This window comes from Odontesthes bonariensis, chromosome 21 (genome assembly GCF_027942865.1).
Source record: "Odontesthes bonariensis isolate fOdoBon6 chromosome 21, fOdoBon6.hap1, whole genome shotgun sequence".
Lineage (NCBI taxonomy): Eukaryota > Metazoa > Chordata > Actinopteri > Atheriniformes > Atherinopsidae > Odontesthes > Odontesthes bonariensis.
Window position 1 is genome coordinate 2,772,913 of NC_134526.1, and position 16,591 is coordinate 2,789,503.

The 16,591-nt window shown below is 43.5% G+C and overlaps 2 protein-coding genes across 2 annotated transcripts; both read left to right on the forward strand.

The window, feature by feature from the left end:
- Positions 1–2,080: 2,080 nt before the first annotated feature.
- LOC142371852 (protein NLRC3-like) lies at positions 2,081–8,416 on the forward strand. The gene is made up of 6 exons (XM_075454595.1): positions 2,081–2,126; positions 4,770–4,880; positions 4,965–5,114; positions 6,034–6,112; positions 6,275–6,482; positions 6,630–8,416. The coding sequence occupies exons 2-6, from the start codon at positions 4,813–4,815 to the stop codon at positions 8,414–8,416; spliced, it is 2,292 nt and encodes a 763-aa protein (XP_075310710.1). The 5' UTR covers positions 2,081–2,126; positions 4,770–4,812.
- Positions 8,417–8,799: 383 nt separating this feature from the next.
- On the forward strand, positions 8,800–12,158 carry LOC142370798 (stonustoxin subunit alpha-like). The gene is made up of 3 exons (XM_075453282.1): positions 8,800–9,129; positions 9,590–9,636; positions 9,763–12,158. The coding sequence occupies exons 1-3, from the start codon at positions 8,870–8,872 to the stop codon at positions 10,335–10,337; spliced, it is 882 nt and encodes a 293-aa protein (XP_075309397.1). The 5' UTR covers positions 8,800–8,869; the 3' UTR covers positions 10,338–12,158.
- Positions 12,159–16,591: the final 4,433 nt, after the last annotated feature.

A 16,591-nucleotide genomic window follows, 5' to 3' on the forward strand; every position in this document is an offset into this window, starting at 1 on the left:
ATGTAGACCGGTTGGGCGAACTCCCATGCACCCTCCAGGATCCTGCTGAGCGTGTAGAGCTGGTCCACTGTTCCACGGCTAGGACGAAAACGAAACTGCACCTCCTGAATCCGAGATTTGATTATCCAGCGGATCCTCCTCCCCAGTACCCCCAAATAGACCTTACCAGGGAGGCTGAGGAGTGTGATCCCCCTATAGTTGGAACACACCCTCCGTTCTCCTTTTTTAAAGAGGGGCACCACCACCCCGATCTGCCAGCCCAGAGGCACTGCCCCCGATGTCCACGCAATGTTGTAGAGACGTGTCATTCAAGACAGCCCGACAGCATCCAGAGCCTTGAGGAACTCCGGACGGACCTCATCCACCCCCGGGGCCTTTCCCCTGAAAAGTTTTTTGACCACCTTGATGACCTCAGCCCAAGAAATGGGAGGCCCCACATCCGAGCTCCCTGACTCTGCTTCCTCATCGGAAAGGCATGTTGGTAGGATTGAGGAGGTCCTCGAAGTATTCCCCCCACGACAACATCCCTGCTTGAGGTCAGCAGAGCCCCACCCTCACCATACATGGTTTTGAAGGGTCCTCACCGTGTTTAACTGTTGGAAGATGTCGACTGGAAGAAGGATTCTTGGCAAATGTGTTGACAGAAATGTGAGTATTTCCCTTGGCAAAGCAAATGTGTTTGGAACAGTATTCAGATCACCATCATTTACACAACATGCCGTAAAAACCTTGAAGATGTAAATATATTTTTAATTGTGAAACAAACAAGAAACAATACCCAAAAAGAAAACGTGTATACAGAGCTATGCACCCCTTCCCCTTCTCAAATTCAGGACTTTTAAAGCCGCCTTTTATTATTACGGGTAAATTATATCTGTATTATTATCCATAACAGATATCTGTGCCATTTTACAGACGCCTTGTCCTCCCACATCAGGCAGGTATCACATGTAATAAATGAAATTCTGCTTACTCCAAAGATAACACAATAATAAAGGCGACCTATGAACGCTGACAGTGTTTAGTTTATCTGACTGTGGGATTTAGCCCCACCCATTCCTGGACGTCTCCATGATGGGCTCAGTTTTATGAAGCCACTCTGAGCTGCTCAGATAGATTAATTATTGACACCTCAGGCTATCAAAGGTGGCTGCTGTGTGATGCTTTCTTTGCTCGTTACGGCCTGTAAAGTAAATCTGCCTGCAAAGGCAAGCAGCTGTGCTTCTGGATGTTTGTCTTGTTTGTTATATCCATCCAAAATACAAGTGAAACAGTTCAGTAGCTTTTATTGGATAAAGGCCATCACTTGTTTCTGTGTTATTATGAGTCTCCTCTGGGAGGGGAGGCGGATGTCCTGATGGACTCCTGCCCACCTGAGCATTTACTGTCTGAGCTTCTGCCCTCAGAGGGCCCAGATTTTCATTATTTCTGCTCTATATCCAACGTCTGAACCACCGAACAGAAAATTACAATAAAGTTTTGTTTCCTTTTGCTGTGGAAAAAAGCTTTTGTGAATAATTTCTAAACACCTTCCCCACATGACTGATCACATGATCAATGAGCTGTTTGAGAAAATGAACATGAGCAACACTGATAGAAAATTAGAATCCGAGCAGTTTAAAACGATTCTTGCAGTTTGCCTTAGACTTAAAAACACATCTTTTTTTTATTTTACTGAGATCAAAACTGGTCATCAGCATGAAAATCAGACCAAAATATAGACTGAGATTAAAGGCTGACACAAAGCCAACACTGGATCCAGGTTAGCCCATCCTCTCCTCCCTGACTGCCAGGATGAGTGGTCTGTTCACAGAGTTCATTTCACTGTTGATCCTGAGCTGATGAGCATCAGAGCACACCTGAACACACCTGTTCTGATTCAAAGGCAGCCATGTTCATGCGGGGAATTTACACTGAATCTCTGAGAGAACTGCAGTACAAAGTTCAGAGTTTGTTGTTCAGTAACTTGGAGGTGTGTTTAACATGAACTCCTCTGGTCAGACAGGTTCTATCTGTCCCGCCTCCATCACAGGTGGACTCGGCTCTGACTGGTTCCAGGAAGCAGCTCACCTGTGTCTCAGTCTGTCGAGTGGAGAGTCTTCTTCTTGTTCAGCTCTGAACAATCTGTAAGTTCAAACTTTCCTGTTTGTTTCTGCTCTGTGATGTTGGAGAACATGTTCACTTCTTATTTCAGAACAAAGTTTGATCAGTTTGTGGTTGAAGATAAATCTACATGATGATGAGATTATTGATTAACTGGAATCAATCAACATGATGATCAGGTGATATTTTTATGTTTCATGTTTTTATTTTATTGAAGTTCAAATATATTTATCACATTCATGACCAGAAAAATAGCCGTAAAATCTGAAAAACCCCTGAGGTGGATCGAACCATTTTCTAACACGTTTGGTGATTATTATCTGAAAGGAGAGACAGATGTGTCATGTACAGACGTGTAAGGCTGCCATGTTATAGTCATATTGAAATGGGAGCAGACATAACAAAGTGGCGGGAATAAACCTGTTATAACAGGTCAGCCATCTTGGCTGTGCCCTTATAAGGAGGATCAGCTGTGTCATTAGTTGCTATGGCGACAGCTGTAATAGTAGCGGAGTACACACACTATATGGCTCCAACTGACAGGGAGACCTTGGTGCTCAATACTGATATGTTTGCCCCGAACAAACAGTCGCCGTTCGAAAACTATAAGTTATATCTGAAATATACTTCGACTGTGAGCGCCAGAAGGGACGACAGAAGCCACTGGTGTATTTCTTATGCTGCTACTATGTACGGTATTTTTTTAATGGCAGTTTTAAAAACAGCCTTCACATTGATTTGACATGGAGATGAGGTGACCTGGTTATAATGGCCGTCAATGGCAGCCCGAGTGGTCGCTCTCTGCGCTCAGAGGGGATTTGAGAGAAAACCGTGAGGCCAAGCACAATGAGGGTGACTTTGGGTGAAAGAGGACAAAAATACCTACATTTTGAAGTATAATTTGTCTGGGTGCAGCAAACATTTTGAATGTGAGGGAAGTTTGTTTGAGTGATTTTGGTATTAATATCGAGTTGGTAAAAATAGAGTGTGAGACCCCAGGACAGCAGAGTGAGAGGAGTCCTGATTTCTCCTAAAAGTTAAACTGCTGTTGTGTCAAAGCTTTACAATATATCAGCAAAGCCTTTAGTTCAGTTACAGTTGAGTCTTTCCTGCCCTGTTTAAACTTTGAATGATGTGTCTATGATGAAGTATGGCTGAGTTATGAGGCCTCCAAATTGGGCTATTTTGTCCCATTATACATGAATTTGAATGCATTTCCAAAGGGCCAAAATTCCCAAGTTTTGATTTTGATTTAATTTCAGCTCCTTTTTCTCAGTATTTAGACTTTTGATCAGCTTTATTAAAAGCCTCACACAGCTCAGATCTAACATCTGTCCCTGTTTGTATTTGCTGTTAAAAAGTCCTCTGAAAACCAGTGTTGTGCCAGTTCACAGCTTTACTGAACTAGTTCAAGTTCAGTTCATACATGCTCAAAGTGAACAGTTCACGTTCAAAGTTCACAATTTTAATTCTGAACTAGTTCAAAGTTCAGTTCATTTTACTTTTTTCGTGAGATATTCAAATAAATACTTTTTTTCACACTACGAGCGATAAATCACTATATTTTCTTTGAAACTGCTCATTGTAGACATTTGCTCATGACACTGCAATTGTGGGTTTCTTACCAGGTGATGAAACTTGCAGCAGTACAGACAAGGTAGTGTAATTTGCGTTTGGGGTTGGCAGGGGGTCTTTTTTCCCTTTCCTCCCTTATGACCCTCGAGGGCGTGCATATATGCATTCACACTGGATGGATGTTTTAACTCAATGTGCCGTTTCAAATTCGAGAAGGACGTTGTTGATGTCCTAACTTGTTTTTGCTGCGCAGGTGGACACAGAAAAGTACACACAAAAGTAAGATTTTTGCCGTCGGGGTCTTGGTTTGCAAGAGTGTAAAATTGTTTTAAATGTTCATAAGGAGAATCGGTGTCTTTCTCCGTGCCATCACTTCCACTAGCCTTTTTTATTTAATTGCAGCGCTCTCTCTCTCTCTCTCTCTCTCGCTCCTCCAGCCCTCCGCGCGCAATTCATCACGGGTAACGTCGTTCGGAAGCCAGTATGTTATTCAACTATTCTCAGCCGGACACTACGTTGCCCGCAATGCATTGCGCACCCAATGTCAAAACCATTTCTGTCTGGTGATACATGATTTAAGCGGCACCAGCGAGAATACAGGAGGGTTTCAAAAGAGAAAACAGATGTCACTCAGTTTTCAATGGAAAACAAATTCCAACGTTCATTTACAGTGATGACTGCCGTTCATGACACATAATGTGAACGAATTCACGTTCAAGTTCTTTATTAAAAAACGTGTTGCGTTCAGTTCAACGTTCGCGAAAAAATGAGCGTGTTCAATGAACGCGTTCACGCACAACACTGCTGAAAACTAAACAGACAGAATCCTTCATCATCGTCATCGGGATCATGAGGTGTCTGCTGGGCTGTAGCTCCATGCCTCCCTCTAGTGGACAGGTGGTGGAAGTACAGCAGCTGATGGCAGCTTCCTCTGCCTCAGCACTCCTGTCTGACTGCATTCAGCTGACACTGATATGAAACAGAGAATCAGAGCCAATCAGAGGAGGAGCAGCTGATCTTTTTACAGCACAGATGATGGAAAAGAGGATGTGAGTTGATGTGCAGATGAATGATCTGTGTTTCCTCTGCAGAAGAAGGTAGAAAGTGTGTGTGAGCTGATGTGAGTTCAGCAGCATGGATCAGTGTGAGGACACTAAAACCTCTCTGTGTGGGGAACATGAGAGCCAGAGCAAAGCTCAGAGGTGAGGTGACCATCTCTAACTGTCCATGACTCTTCTCCATGTCAGAGCTCAGCACTCACATCACCAAACCGCCTTTATTCACAGGAACCAGCCTGGATCTGAACCTGAACCTGAACCTGAACCTGAACCTGAACCTGAACCTGAACCTGAACCCAGCTGTGTGTCCATGCAGAGCGACAGGTCAAATGATCGTTTTATTGTCTTTAAATCAGACCAACGTTCACGGCCTCAGAGGTGAGCTGTGTGTAAATGGTGTAACACTGTAAAATGTACCAGAGTCAGTTTGAACAGTTCTTTTTCCAACTTGTGTTTAATGTGAGCTCTGATTCACATCCATTTCATCTTCACATGTGAAACTGTCAAAGTGGAAAGAATGGATGTTAAATTAGGTCTCTTTTAGGGAGTAAAATTAACATTTAGATGCTGAAAGACCAAAGTTCTTTAGAATATTTCCTGAACTTATTGATGAGTCTCTGATGGAGTTTGGCCCAAAGCGGTGAGCCATGACCCATCCTTGTTGGAGAGACTGAACCTTTGGTGGAAGCTGCTGTTATACCCAACCCTGACACCCTCACCTGTCAGCAGATAACCTGCTGGTTGGAGAAGCTTCCAGAACGCTGTTCCTGTAGATTCTGTAAACTTTCTGTCTTTCTGTGACTCCAGAACAACTTTTACTGAGTGTTGCTGCATCAGGTTCTACATTTGGTTCTGTTTTCTAAATACAAAGAAGTTGGTCAGTGAAGACTCTGAAATCATTTCTTTGAACTCGTTTCTGTTCAATAAATTTTGAAACCAATGAACTAATTCCACACTGAAGTTTTTGTTGTATTTTAGAAACTACAGCTACGATCCAACCAACACGTCAGCTGGACTCCTCACAAAGAAACAAATCTTTTGTCAGTTCACACAGTTCTGTATCCCTTCCTCCTCACACTGCTTCATCTGACCTCAGCTTCCTCCCACTGTTAGAAACACACTGAGCTCTTATCTTCTGGAACACAGATGCTGATGATGTGCAGCTTCAGAGTTAATCAGCTGCTTTATGGCTGCGTTCACTGCTCACATCCACACATCCCTTCATGGACCTTCACCTTGTGTTGCTCTCTGTGTGGACAGACACAATGTGAGCTCATTCTTCATGATTCCTCCACAGAGTGGACCAGCAGAGCTCAGAGGGTCCCAGTGGTCCGTCTGCCCAGCAGCATCAAACACAGCTGGACTCCATATTTATGGTCTGTACATGTACAACAACTACTTTTCCATCTGTTCTGCTCACAGCCATCTCCATGCTGCACTCTGTAGGCCAGTGGGCTGTCAGTGTGTCCAACATGGATCTGATGTTTGGCTCCATGGTTTCAGTCTGATGGGCTCATTCATATAGTTTTCTGTTCCAGCTGCTGGAGGACAACATGCTCACTTTTGTGAAGGAGGAGCTGAAGAAGGTGCAGAAGGCTCTGAGTCCAGATTACCCAGAATGCTTAGAGAGTCAGAGGGAGGGTGAGGATGAAGAGCAGAGGAGCAGCAGAGAGGCATTAGTGAAGATCACAGCTCACTTCCTGAGGAGAATGAAGCAGGAGGAGCTGGCTGACCGTCTGCAGAGCAGTAAGAGGATTCCTCTAAAGGTTTAACCTGCTGGATAAATGACACATTTACTGATGTCTCAGCACACAGAACAGCAGATGTTCAGATACTCATTCTGTACAGGGTTGAAATGTCTGTTTACTGATGTTATTTCTTGTCTTCATTCAGAATTGCATCAACTTAAACATAAATGTGCTCTGAAGAAGAAGTTCCAGTGTGTGTTTGAGGGGATTCCTAAAGCAGGAAAGCCAACCCTTCTGAATCAGATCTACACAGAGCTCTACATCACAGAGGGAGGGAGCGGAGAGGTCAATGATGAACATGAGGTCAGACAGATTGAAGCAGCATCCAGGAAAGCAGGCAGAGCAGAAACATCCATCAGACAAGAAGACATCTTTAAAGGCCCACCTGGAGGAGATGAACCAATCAGAACAGTGCTGACAAAGGGAGTGGCTGGCATTGGGAAAACAGTCTTAACACAGAAGTTCACTCTGGACTGGGCTGAAGGCAAAGCCAACCAGGACATCCACTTCATGTTTCCATTCACTTTCAGAGAGCTGAATGTGCTGAAAGAGAGAAAGTTCAGCTTGGTGGAGCTTGTTCATCACTTCTTTACTGAGACCAAAGCAGCAGGAATCTGCAGCTTTGAACAGTTCCAGGTCGTGTTCATCTTTGACGGTCTGGATGAGTGTCGACTTCCTCTGGACTTCCACAGCAAGGAGCCCCTGACTGATGCTACAGAGCCCACCTCAGTGGATGTGCTGCTGACAAACCTCATCAGGGGGGAGCTGCTTCCCTCTGCTCGCCTCTGGATAACCACACGACCTGCAGCAGCCAATCAGATCCCTCCTGGCTGTGTTGGCATGGTGACAGAGGTCAGAGGGTTCACTGACCCACAGAAGGAGGAGTACTTCAGGAAGAGATTCAGAGATTCAGAGCAGGCCAGCAGGATCATCTCCCACATCCAGACATCCCGAAGCCTCCGCATCATGTGCCACATCCCGGTCTTCTGCTGGATCACTGCTACAGTTCTGGAGCATGTGTTGGAAACCAGAGAGGGAGCAGAGCTGCCCAGCACCCTGACTGAGATGTACATCCACTTCCTGGTGGTTCAGGCCAAAGTGAAGAAGCTCAAGTATGATGGAGGAGCTGAGACAGATCCACACTGGAGTCCAGAGAGCAGGAAGATGATTGAGTCTCTGGGAAAACTGGCTTTTGAGCAGCTGCAGAAAGGAAAGCTGATCTTCTATGAATCAGACCTGACAGAGTGTGGCATCGATATCTCAGAAGCCTCAGTGTACTCAGGAGTGTTCACACAGATCTTTAGAGAGGAGAGAGGGCTGTGCCAGGAGAAGGTGTTCTGCTTCATCCATCTGAGTGTTCAGGAGTTTCTGGCTGCTCTGCATGTGCATCTGACCTTCATCAACTCTGGACTCAACCTGATGGGAGAACAACAAAAGAGGTTTAAATCGTTCAAAGACGAAAAAAAACTAAAGCATCTCCACAAGATTTCTGTGGACAAGGCCTTAAAGAGTCCAAATGGACACCTGGACCTGTTCCTCCGCTTCCTCCTGGGTCTTTCCCTGCAGACCAATCAGAGGCTCCTACGAGGCCTGCTGACACAGACAGGAAGTAGCTCACAGACCAATAAGGAAACAGTTGATTACATCAAGAAGAAGATCAGTGAGAATCTGTCTGCAGAGAGAAGCATCAATCTGTTCCACTGTCTGAATGAACTGAATGATCGTTCTCTGGTGGAGGAGATCCAACAGGCCCTGAGTTCAGGAAGTCTCTCCACAGATAAACTGTCTCCTGCTCAGTGTTCAGCTCTGGTCTTCATCTTACTGTCATCAGGAAAACATCTGGATGAGTTTGACCTGAAGAAATACTCTGCTTCAGAGGAGGCTCTTCTGAGGCTGCTGCCAGTGGTCAAAGCCTCCAACAAAGCTGTGTAAGTACAGAGATAAATATGTTTTAAATGCTCTGTTTACTTGTTAAAAGGAGAGAAAATAACTGAGTTATTTCTCAGATAATTTCAGTTTGTAGATAACACAGATTCACAGCAAACAGTTCCATCAGATCAGTTTACATCAAGAGGAAAGAAACACGGTGCAAGAACTTTATAATATTTATAAAGTTCTTACATAACTTAATTCTCTTCCTGTTATTCCCTCCTCAGACTGAGCGGCTGTAACCTCTCAGAGAGAAGCTGTGCAGCTCTGTCCTCAGCTCTCAGCTCCCAGTCCTCCAGCCTGACAGAACTGGACCTGAGTAACAACAACCTGCAGGATTCAGGGCTGAAGCAGCTGTCTGTTGGACTGCAGAGTCCAAACTGTAACCTGGAAGCTCTCAGGTCAGGATTCATTCAACTGTTCAGCTGCTGATCATTTTAATTCTGCTTTACAGTCATGGATGAACAGCTGACCTGTTCAGGATGGTGTCTGCTGTTGGAGTCTTTTCTCTCAGTTTCTGCCATTTGTGTTGTTTCCTGCAGCCTGTCAGGCTGTCTGATCACAGAGGAAGGCTGTGCTTCTCTGGTCTCAGCTCTGACCTCCAACCCCTCCCATCTGAGAGAGCTGGACCTGAGCTACAACCATCCAGGAGACTCAGCAGTGAGGCAGCTCTCAGCTGGACTGGAGGATCCACAGTGGAGGCTGGACACTCTCAGGTATGGAGAGCTCTGCTGCTTTAATCATTTCCCTTCTAACCGGCTCATGAGCTGGTTAGAAGTGATGCCGAGCAGCGAGGGAGGAGCAAACCTCTGTGAGGAGGAGCAGGAAATGTCTGCCAGCATTAGCCGGTGTCCCCTTAAAACAGCGTGGATCTGTCAGAATGATGGGGGTTTATCGTGTCATTCCTCAGATAAATGGGCCCCAAAGAAAACATACATACCAGCAACCATCTGCTGGTTAATGCTCAGCCTGTAAGGAAACATATTCAGCAGATTCAGAGACTTTATTCATCCAGTTAAAGGGACATTTCTGTGTTTCTGAAGTGGGGCTGTGTGAAGTCCTCATGAGCAGTCAGCATCTCTCTCAGTGTAGAACAATGTGTGTGTGAGAGCCATGTAATGTCCATGTTTGATGCTGAAAGAGACAGTGCTGCTCTGACCCCCCTCCTCCTTTCAGGGTGGAGCCTGCTGGAGAACGATGGCTGACACCAGGGCTGAGGAAGTGTGAGTGTGTTCTTCATCTGATTCATGACATTCAGCCATCTTCACACTGTCACATCACTCATTGATCAAAGTGAACAGATGATGGATCAATAACTGCAGCTGGATTGTGTTTGTTCTCTCCATCAGATTCCTGTCAACTCACAATCGACACAAACACAGTGAACAGGAAACTGAAACTGTCTGACAGCAACAGGAAGGTGACACGTGTGGAGGAGGTTCAGTCATATCCTGATCATCCAGACAGATTTGATGAATGTTCTCAGCTGCTGTGTAGAAATGTTCTGACTGGTCGCTGTTACTGGGAGGTCGAGTGGAGAGGAAGGGTTGATATATCAGTGAGTTACAGAGGAATCAGCAGGAGAGGAGGCAGTGAATGTGTGTTTGGATGGAATGATCAGTCCTGGTCTCTGAGCTGCTCTGATGGAGGTTACTCTGTCTGGCACAATGCCAGAGAAACATCCTCCTCCTCCTCCTCCTCCTCCTCCTCCTCCTCCTCCTCCTCCGCCTCCTCCTCCTCCTCTGTCTGTAACAGAGCAGCAGTGTATGTGGACCGTCCTGCTGGCACTCTGTCCTTCTACAGCGTCTCCTCTGACACACTGATCCACCTCCACACCTTCAGCACCACATTCACTGAAGAACCTCTGCATCCTGGATTTGGGTTCTGGTTCTGGTCATCTGGTTCCTCAGTGTCTCTGTGCTGAGTATACAGAGTGTCCTCCTGTCAGAGAATCCCTGCTGAACAGATAGTTAATTCTGTCTCTTTCACTCAGAAACACTTTTTCAGATTTGTGGTTTCAAGCGTTCTTATTCCAAAGGAGAAAGAGTCCTCGGACTTGAGTCAGCTCCGGATGATCTCCCTCCTAAATGTAGAGGGGAAGATTTTCTTTAGTTTAGTTGCACAGAGTTTAGCTAGTTATTTAGAAAATAATAGCTTAATAGATACTACTGTGCAGAAGGCAGGAATACCAGGTTTCACAGGGTGTTTAGAGCACACTAGCATAATTTGGCATCAGATTCAGACAGCCAAGACTTGCATGTTTTATTTCTGGATCTAGCAAATGCATTTGCTTCAGTGCCACAAAGCCTCATTTGGAAAGCGTTTGAGTATTTTAGAGTGCCCGTAATAGTTGTTAACTTAGTAAGAGCACATTTTCAGGATATTAGACTGTGCTTAAGTACAGCAGGTTTCAACAGGAAAGTTAATAAGACAATAAGGAGGCAAGGCAGCTTGGAGGATGCTTGTGATTGGGAGATGCAGGTAGATTTAGGAAATAAGCTTGTTGTTCCCCAGGAAATAGTCTCTACAAATCTAAGGCCTGATATAGTCTTGTGGTCTAGGAGTAGAATGAGTCTAATTCATAGAGCCCAGTCTCATAGAGACTGTTCCTTGGAGGGAATTAGTAGCAGAAGCATATGAAAGGAAAAAGCTTAGGTATGTGGAGTTGGGGGCAGAAGCAGAGCAGCGAGGATGGAAGGTTAGAATCTGTCCAGTGGAAGTAGGATGTAGAGGATTTGTTGCAAAGTCTGTTGTCTCATTGTTGAGGGAGCTGGGTGTAAGTGGACAGAGTGTGAGGAAAAGAGTGAAGGAAGTGTCAGATGAGGCAGTAAAGTCCAGTCAATGGATTTGGATTAGAAGAAGCAATAGTAGCTGGGGGCCCAGCAGGGGGAGCACTTAGGGTAAACAGACTCTTTGAAGAAACAAAGAAGAAATTCAGGATATTTAAGTGGAGGGTGTGGCCCATGTGAGTCTTTTGAAACCAGGCGGCCATTTTAGGTGAGTTGGCCTGTTTTGCTTTGTTTTTTTGCTGGCATTTTTAGTGATTGTAGGACTGTTTAGGTGAGTTTGTCTGCTGAATCTGCTAGTGTATCTTGTCCTGCCTCCACCTCTGGCACCCTCTATATTTTCATCACCCCCTACCCGGTCCAGGGTTTGAATCCCATTCCTACTTATCTTTACCTCTTTATTTCTCCCCCTACCCGAACCAGGGCTTGAATCCCCAAACCGCTGTGACTGGTGTGCAGTTGGTGAGAGGCTGAGGTAGCTTGTGTTTGTGGAAAAAAATAGAAAGAAAAAAGATGGTTATTGTGTTGTGAGGAGCAGTGATGGCTGGCATTAGGACTCTGGGACGCCAGTGATCACTGTCTAGCCTCCTGGAGGTGACGTGGGCCAAACTCGACGAAACACTGATGAAAGGAGGTTCCCCCCTGATGACCCAAATGACATGTTGGTCAGTACTGCTCACTGGTGTATATAGGGAGTATAAGGAATTATTCACTGAGTCTGGTCCATTTTTTATTTGGCACAAGTTTTTTGTGTTTATCTTAAATCACTGATTCTGCTCCAATGAGCAGAAGTTTAGTGAGCAGCCAGGGTTCATCCTGATGATATGCGATTATAGTCTGAATTATTGATTTCTCATCTCAGACAGTTGATATTTTACATAATGTTACATCATTATTTTTAAAATTCAGTCTTGCAATGTTTGACTTTGTATTTGAAATGTTGAATTTTTAAAATCTTCAATAAATATTTTCAAAAATCATTTTGATTTAATCTTTTACATTAAATTTGTATTTAGTATCTGAACATTTAGACTTTTTGATAAAATGTTTAATTATTTATCTAAAACTTTCACTTTATTGATGAAAATATTTTTGAGAAATTGTATGTCAGATGTTTTATCTTACATTTTTATTTCTTTATGGATTGTTTATCTTTTATTTATTTATTTTTTATTTTTATTTGAACATAGTTTACTCTTTAGCTCAATAGATTGATTAAATTATTACCTTTTCTTTGAGGATGCTGAGTTTTAATAGATTTTTCTTCTGGAGTATTTGATACTTTTAAAATGTAGATTTCTTTAGATTTAATACAACAGTGGCCAATTATTAGCTCCAACAACCAAACACTGATTTGGAAAGTAAATGGGTTGAACTGTTTGGAATTTAAGATTAAGTTAAACAAGTAATTCAAGTGCTTTGAGATTTCTTTTGTTGTGAATTGGTGCTATACAAGTAAAATTATTATAGCTGATCATCAACACATTGATATGGCAGCTGCATGAGACCAAATCATGAACAAAAATACAAAAATAAACAATAACGACAAAAGAGTATAGTCCTAACGGAAGAAAAAAGTCTAAATTCAAATTCAAATTCAATTCAAATTAAAAAATACCTTATTAATCCCCCGAAGGGGAAATTCCAAGAAGTTCCAGTACAACCCACCCAGACAGACAACATAAAAAACAAAACAAGGGAGATGGGTGACCGTGGCCATGCAGCTCAGTGATGAGCGCAGCACCTTCCAGATAGGAGAAAATACCACATTAGGTGAGAGGAGGAGAAAAAAAAATCATATTTCACACTTTACCCTTACCAGGGTACGCCCACCATTGAGAAGGTTGCCCAAAATGGAATGACTGTGTCAGCCTTCTATGGGCAAGTCAGGCAAGTAGGAACGGGCTACTCTTAAATTTTCAAAGTACCTCATTATTAATTTCAAATTGGGCTACCTTTGGATATGAAAAAGTAGCCTCAGGAGAACGGATCATCCTGATCTTTGACCTGAGCGGGGGCACCTTTGACGTGTCCGTCCTGACCATCAAGACGGCATCTTTGAGGTGAAGAGGGCGATAATTTATAAGATCAGTGATGTTGAAGATGTACAGAAGTTAAATATGTTTATCTTTGCTCTGCTGGACATTCCAATAAAAACTAAAGTGAATTTTATGACTTTCTTTATTTCTGGTTCTTGTTTTATTTCAGAAATTGATTAATAAAAAGCCTCCACGGGAACTTATAACATAACTGGTTTGTTTCTATCAGATACAGTCTTAGAGTCTTAGACACAGTCAATAAACAGCTTGATTTAAGATTTTTGTTCAGGAAAATACAAATATAAGAAATGTGTCAGTGACATGTAAACATAATTAATATCTATGTTATCTCCAGAGAAACTGTTTGAGTTTCACACAGAACAATTAACATCTTTTCCTGTTATTAAAAATAAACTAAATTATTCGTTGTAGCCAGTAGACGGCAGTGAATGCAGGTTTGTAAAGATGGTGAAACTGATCTGGAAACAGTTTTAGCAGGAAAATCAGAAATACCTTTAACACTGAACTGAGTGTAATTTTTTTTATTTACTGATAAAAGTACAGTTAACTTCAGTTTAAATGATCCCCTTGGGATCCACCTAAAACAGAACAGCAGTGTTTTCTGTAATAATCAGACCAGAGTTAAAGGATAAGACCGTTTTTTTGACATTGGGCCCTTGATTTCACATTATAACATGATGTTCTACTCACCCCTGCTTGTTGTTGGTCATTTGGAGCTGTTCCGAAGATATTCGCGAGGCGTCTGGCTGCTCTCTTGAGATATTCGGCCATGAAACGGGTTCATATGGGCAAGTAAATACAGGCACAAACTATGCTGTTTATAATTTATTAATTACTGTACACTAGCACTGATAACGGGGAGGTGCGTCGCTTACTTAAAAAAATCCGGGTTACTGTCATTTTGAATTTTTGTCGTAAAGTGGGTGTTACTGACGTCCTCGTCGTGCTACTACCACAGACAGCCCACAGACCTGCTGCCTGCTGCCTGCCTGCGCTGCTCATTCGGCTAAAATTCAAAATTAGTAACCCGGGTTTTTTTAAGTAAGCGACGCACCTCCACGTTATCAGTGCTAATGTACAGTAATTAATAAATTATAAACAGCATAGTTTGTGCCTGTATTTACTTGCCCATATGAACCCGTTTCATGGCCGAATATCTCAAGAGAGCAGCCAGACGCCTCGCGAATATCTTCGGAACGGCTCCAAATGACCAACAACAAGCAGGGGTGAGTAGAACATCATGTTATAATGTGAACTCAAGGGCCCAATGTAAAAAAAACGGTCTTATCCTTTAAACATGGCCGTGTAATACACAGGTTTATGTGTAATTAAATGGTTCATCTGTTTGGTCACTCTTACCGGAGCTGGGAGGTGATTTTAACATCTGTTAAAATGATGGATGGACTGAGGGGAAAAATAATGAGAAAAAGGTTCAAAATACTCCACAAAGACTCAAAATAAACTCAAGGAAACAAAAATTGCAAACACTGAGATCTGAAAGGAGTAAAAGAGGATCCATAATGACGGAGAGGAAATGTAAAACTTTCTAAAACCTTCATCAGACTGTGAATCAGCACGAAGAGACAGATCAACCTCAAAGAAAAACATCCTTAAAGACACTAAATTAATATAAAAAGACTCCAAATCAATGAGCAAGTCACAAAATGATGTAAAATCATCAGAAAGAGCAGCGATGGAGGAAGAAACCCCCTTAAATAATCTTAAACAACTAAAAGTATGAACGTTTTGTTTCCCCACCACAGTTTATATCACCAGCAGCGTGGGTGTTCACACATAATTACAGTAAATTTAGGTTTTATTTTTGTTCCTGATTTTAACAATATTACAAAGGTGAAAGAAGGCAGTTCTAAGCCCCTTTCACACTGCAACCCGCTACCTTAGTGGGTCCAAATTGCCACTTCGTCCCGCGTCGAGCAATGTGAAAGCTTGGCGTATTAGGTGACCCGTGTCGCCTGAAGCCGAGTTCAGGGGGCGTTGCCTAGTGGCAGAGCGTCACACGAAACACATAAAATGCTGGGCGTGCACAATGACGTAGGCACAAGCCATGCGTCGGAGGTAGGGTTAAATACACCTGTCTGCATCAAATTTTTCAAACCAACGATGGCGGGACACCTTGAGGACTTATTTTTGCAATTGTATATGCAGTTCATGGAGATTTTCACTGGTCCCGCTGGCTGTTTCGTTTGCATCTTCGATCTCGGCGGGGCTGACAGATGCTGCGCTGGGGGACAGGAGACGGTGGTGTGGGAAGAGGAGCGGGTGCGAGCTCCATGCTGCCCTGAATGGCAATGGGGTTGGCAGAGTGGCTTCCTCCCCAGATGGCTTGGCACATGTCGAAATATGGCCAGTCCAATCGCCCTCTGCCACTCCTGCCGTTGTGGTCATTAACAGCATGGAACTTTTTCCTCATGACCTTTAGTTTGTTGGTCACCTGCATCTTGCTGCGTGGGAAACCACGTTCTCCCATCTTTCTCGCCAGCCCTTCCAGCAGAGGTCCCTCTTTCACCGTCCCCGACATGTGGCGGTAAATAACGTCCTCTCCTCTGTCTCCCAAGTTGGACATCTTCAAAAATGTCTCCAACTTGAAGTAAAACAGAGTAAAACTTGTCCTCACCTGTCGCTGTTGTTCTGAATCAGCTGTCCATTCTGTCCACGCCACGCCCACGTCTGACCCGCGTCAATTGCTTTCACATCAAACTCGGCTCGGCAAAAAGACTAGGGTCCGACGCGGTTGAGTTGACACGCCAACCCAGGGTCGTCAGTGTGAAAGGAACAGCAGACACGCTAAATTTGCGAATTAAACGCGGGTTCTTCCTCAGTGTGAAAGGGGCTCTAGAAACCGGTTTTATTTGTGAGCCTGAATACAGATCCTGGTCAGAAATAACTCCAAGGTTCCTCACTGTAGGACCAGAAGCCAAAGAAATACCATCTACAGTAATTATATAACTAGATTAGTTCCTTCAGGTCTAAAGAAAACATGTAGAAACAGAAAGGTCTTTAAGGTCATCCAGGTCTTTATGTCTTTAAGACATGCTTGTAGTCTGACCAACTGATTGGTTTCATCTGGTTTCATAGATAAGTACAGCTGAGTATCATCAGCATAGCAATGGAAATTTATGCCATGCTGTCTAATAATGTTACCTGATGGAAGCATGTATAAAGTGAAAAGAATCAGTCCAACCATTGAAACCGGGCTCTTTCATCCCATTCTTGCTGCCATCCTTTACGGTGGGAAGATCTCCTTCAAACACTTCAAACTCCTCCTCGATAACCCTCTCCGCACTGTTTATTAAATCTGTAATTGGTTATAA

Excerpts from the sequence above, each read along its gene's own strand:
- LOC142371852 (XM_075454595.1), top strand. The coding sequence starts at position 4,813 with ATGGATCAGTGTGAGGACACTAAAACCTCTCTGTGTGGGGAACATGAG. Across the intron at positions 4,881-4,964 it reads AGCCAGAGCAAAGCTCAGAG|GAACCAGCCTGGATCTGAAC; the intron begins GTGAGGTGACCA and ends CTTTATTCACAG. Across the intron at positions 6,483-6,629 it reads GGCTGACCGTCTGCAGAGCA|AATTGCATCAACTTAAACAT; the intron begins GTAAGAGGATTC and ends GTCTTCATTCAG.
- LOC142370798 (XM_075453282.1), top strand. The coding sequence starts at position 8,870 with ATGGATGAACAGCTGACCTGTTCAGGATGGTGTCTGCTGTTGGAGTCT. Across the intron at positions 9,130-9,589 it reads TGGAGGCTGGACACTCTCAG|GGTGGAGCCTGCTGGAGAAC; the intron begins GTATGGAGAGCT and ends TCCTCCTTTCAG. Across the intron at positions 9,637-9,762 it reads GACACCAGGGCTGAGGAAGT|ATTCCTGTCAACTCACAATC; the intron begins GTGAGTGTGTTC and ends TCTCTCCATCAG.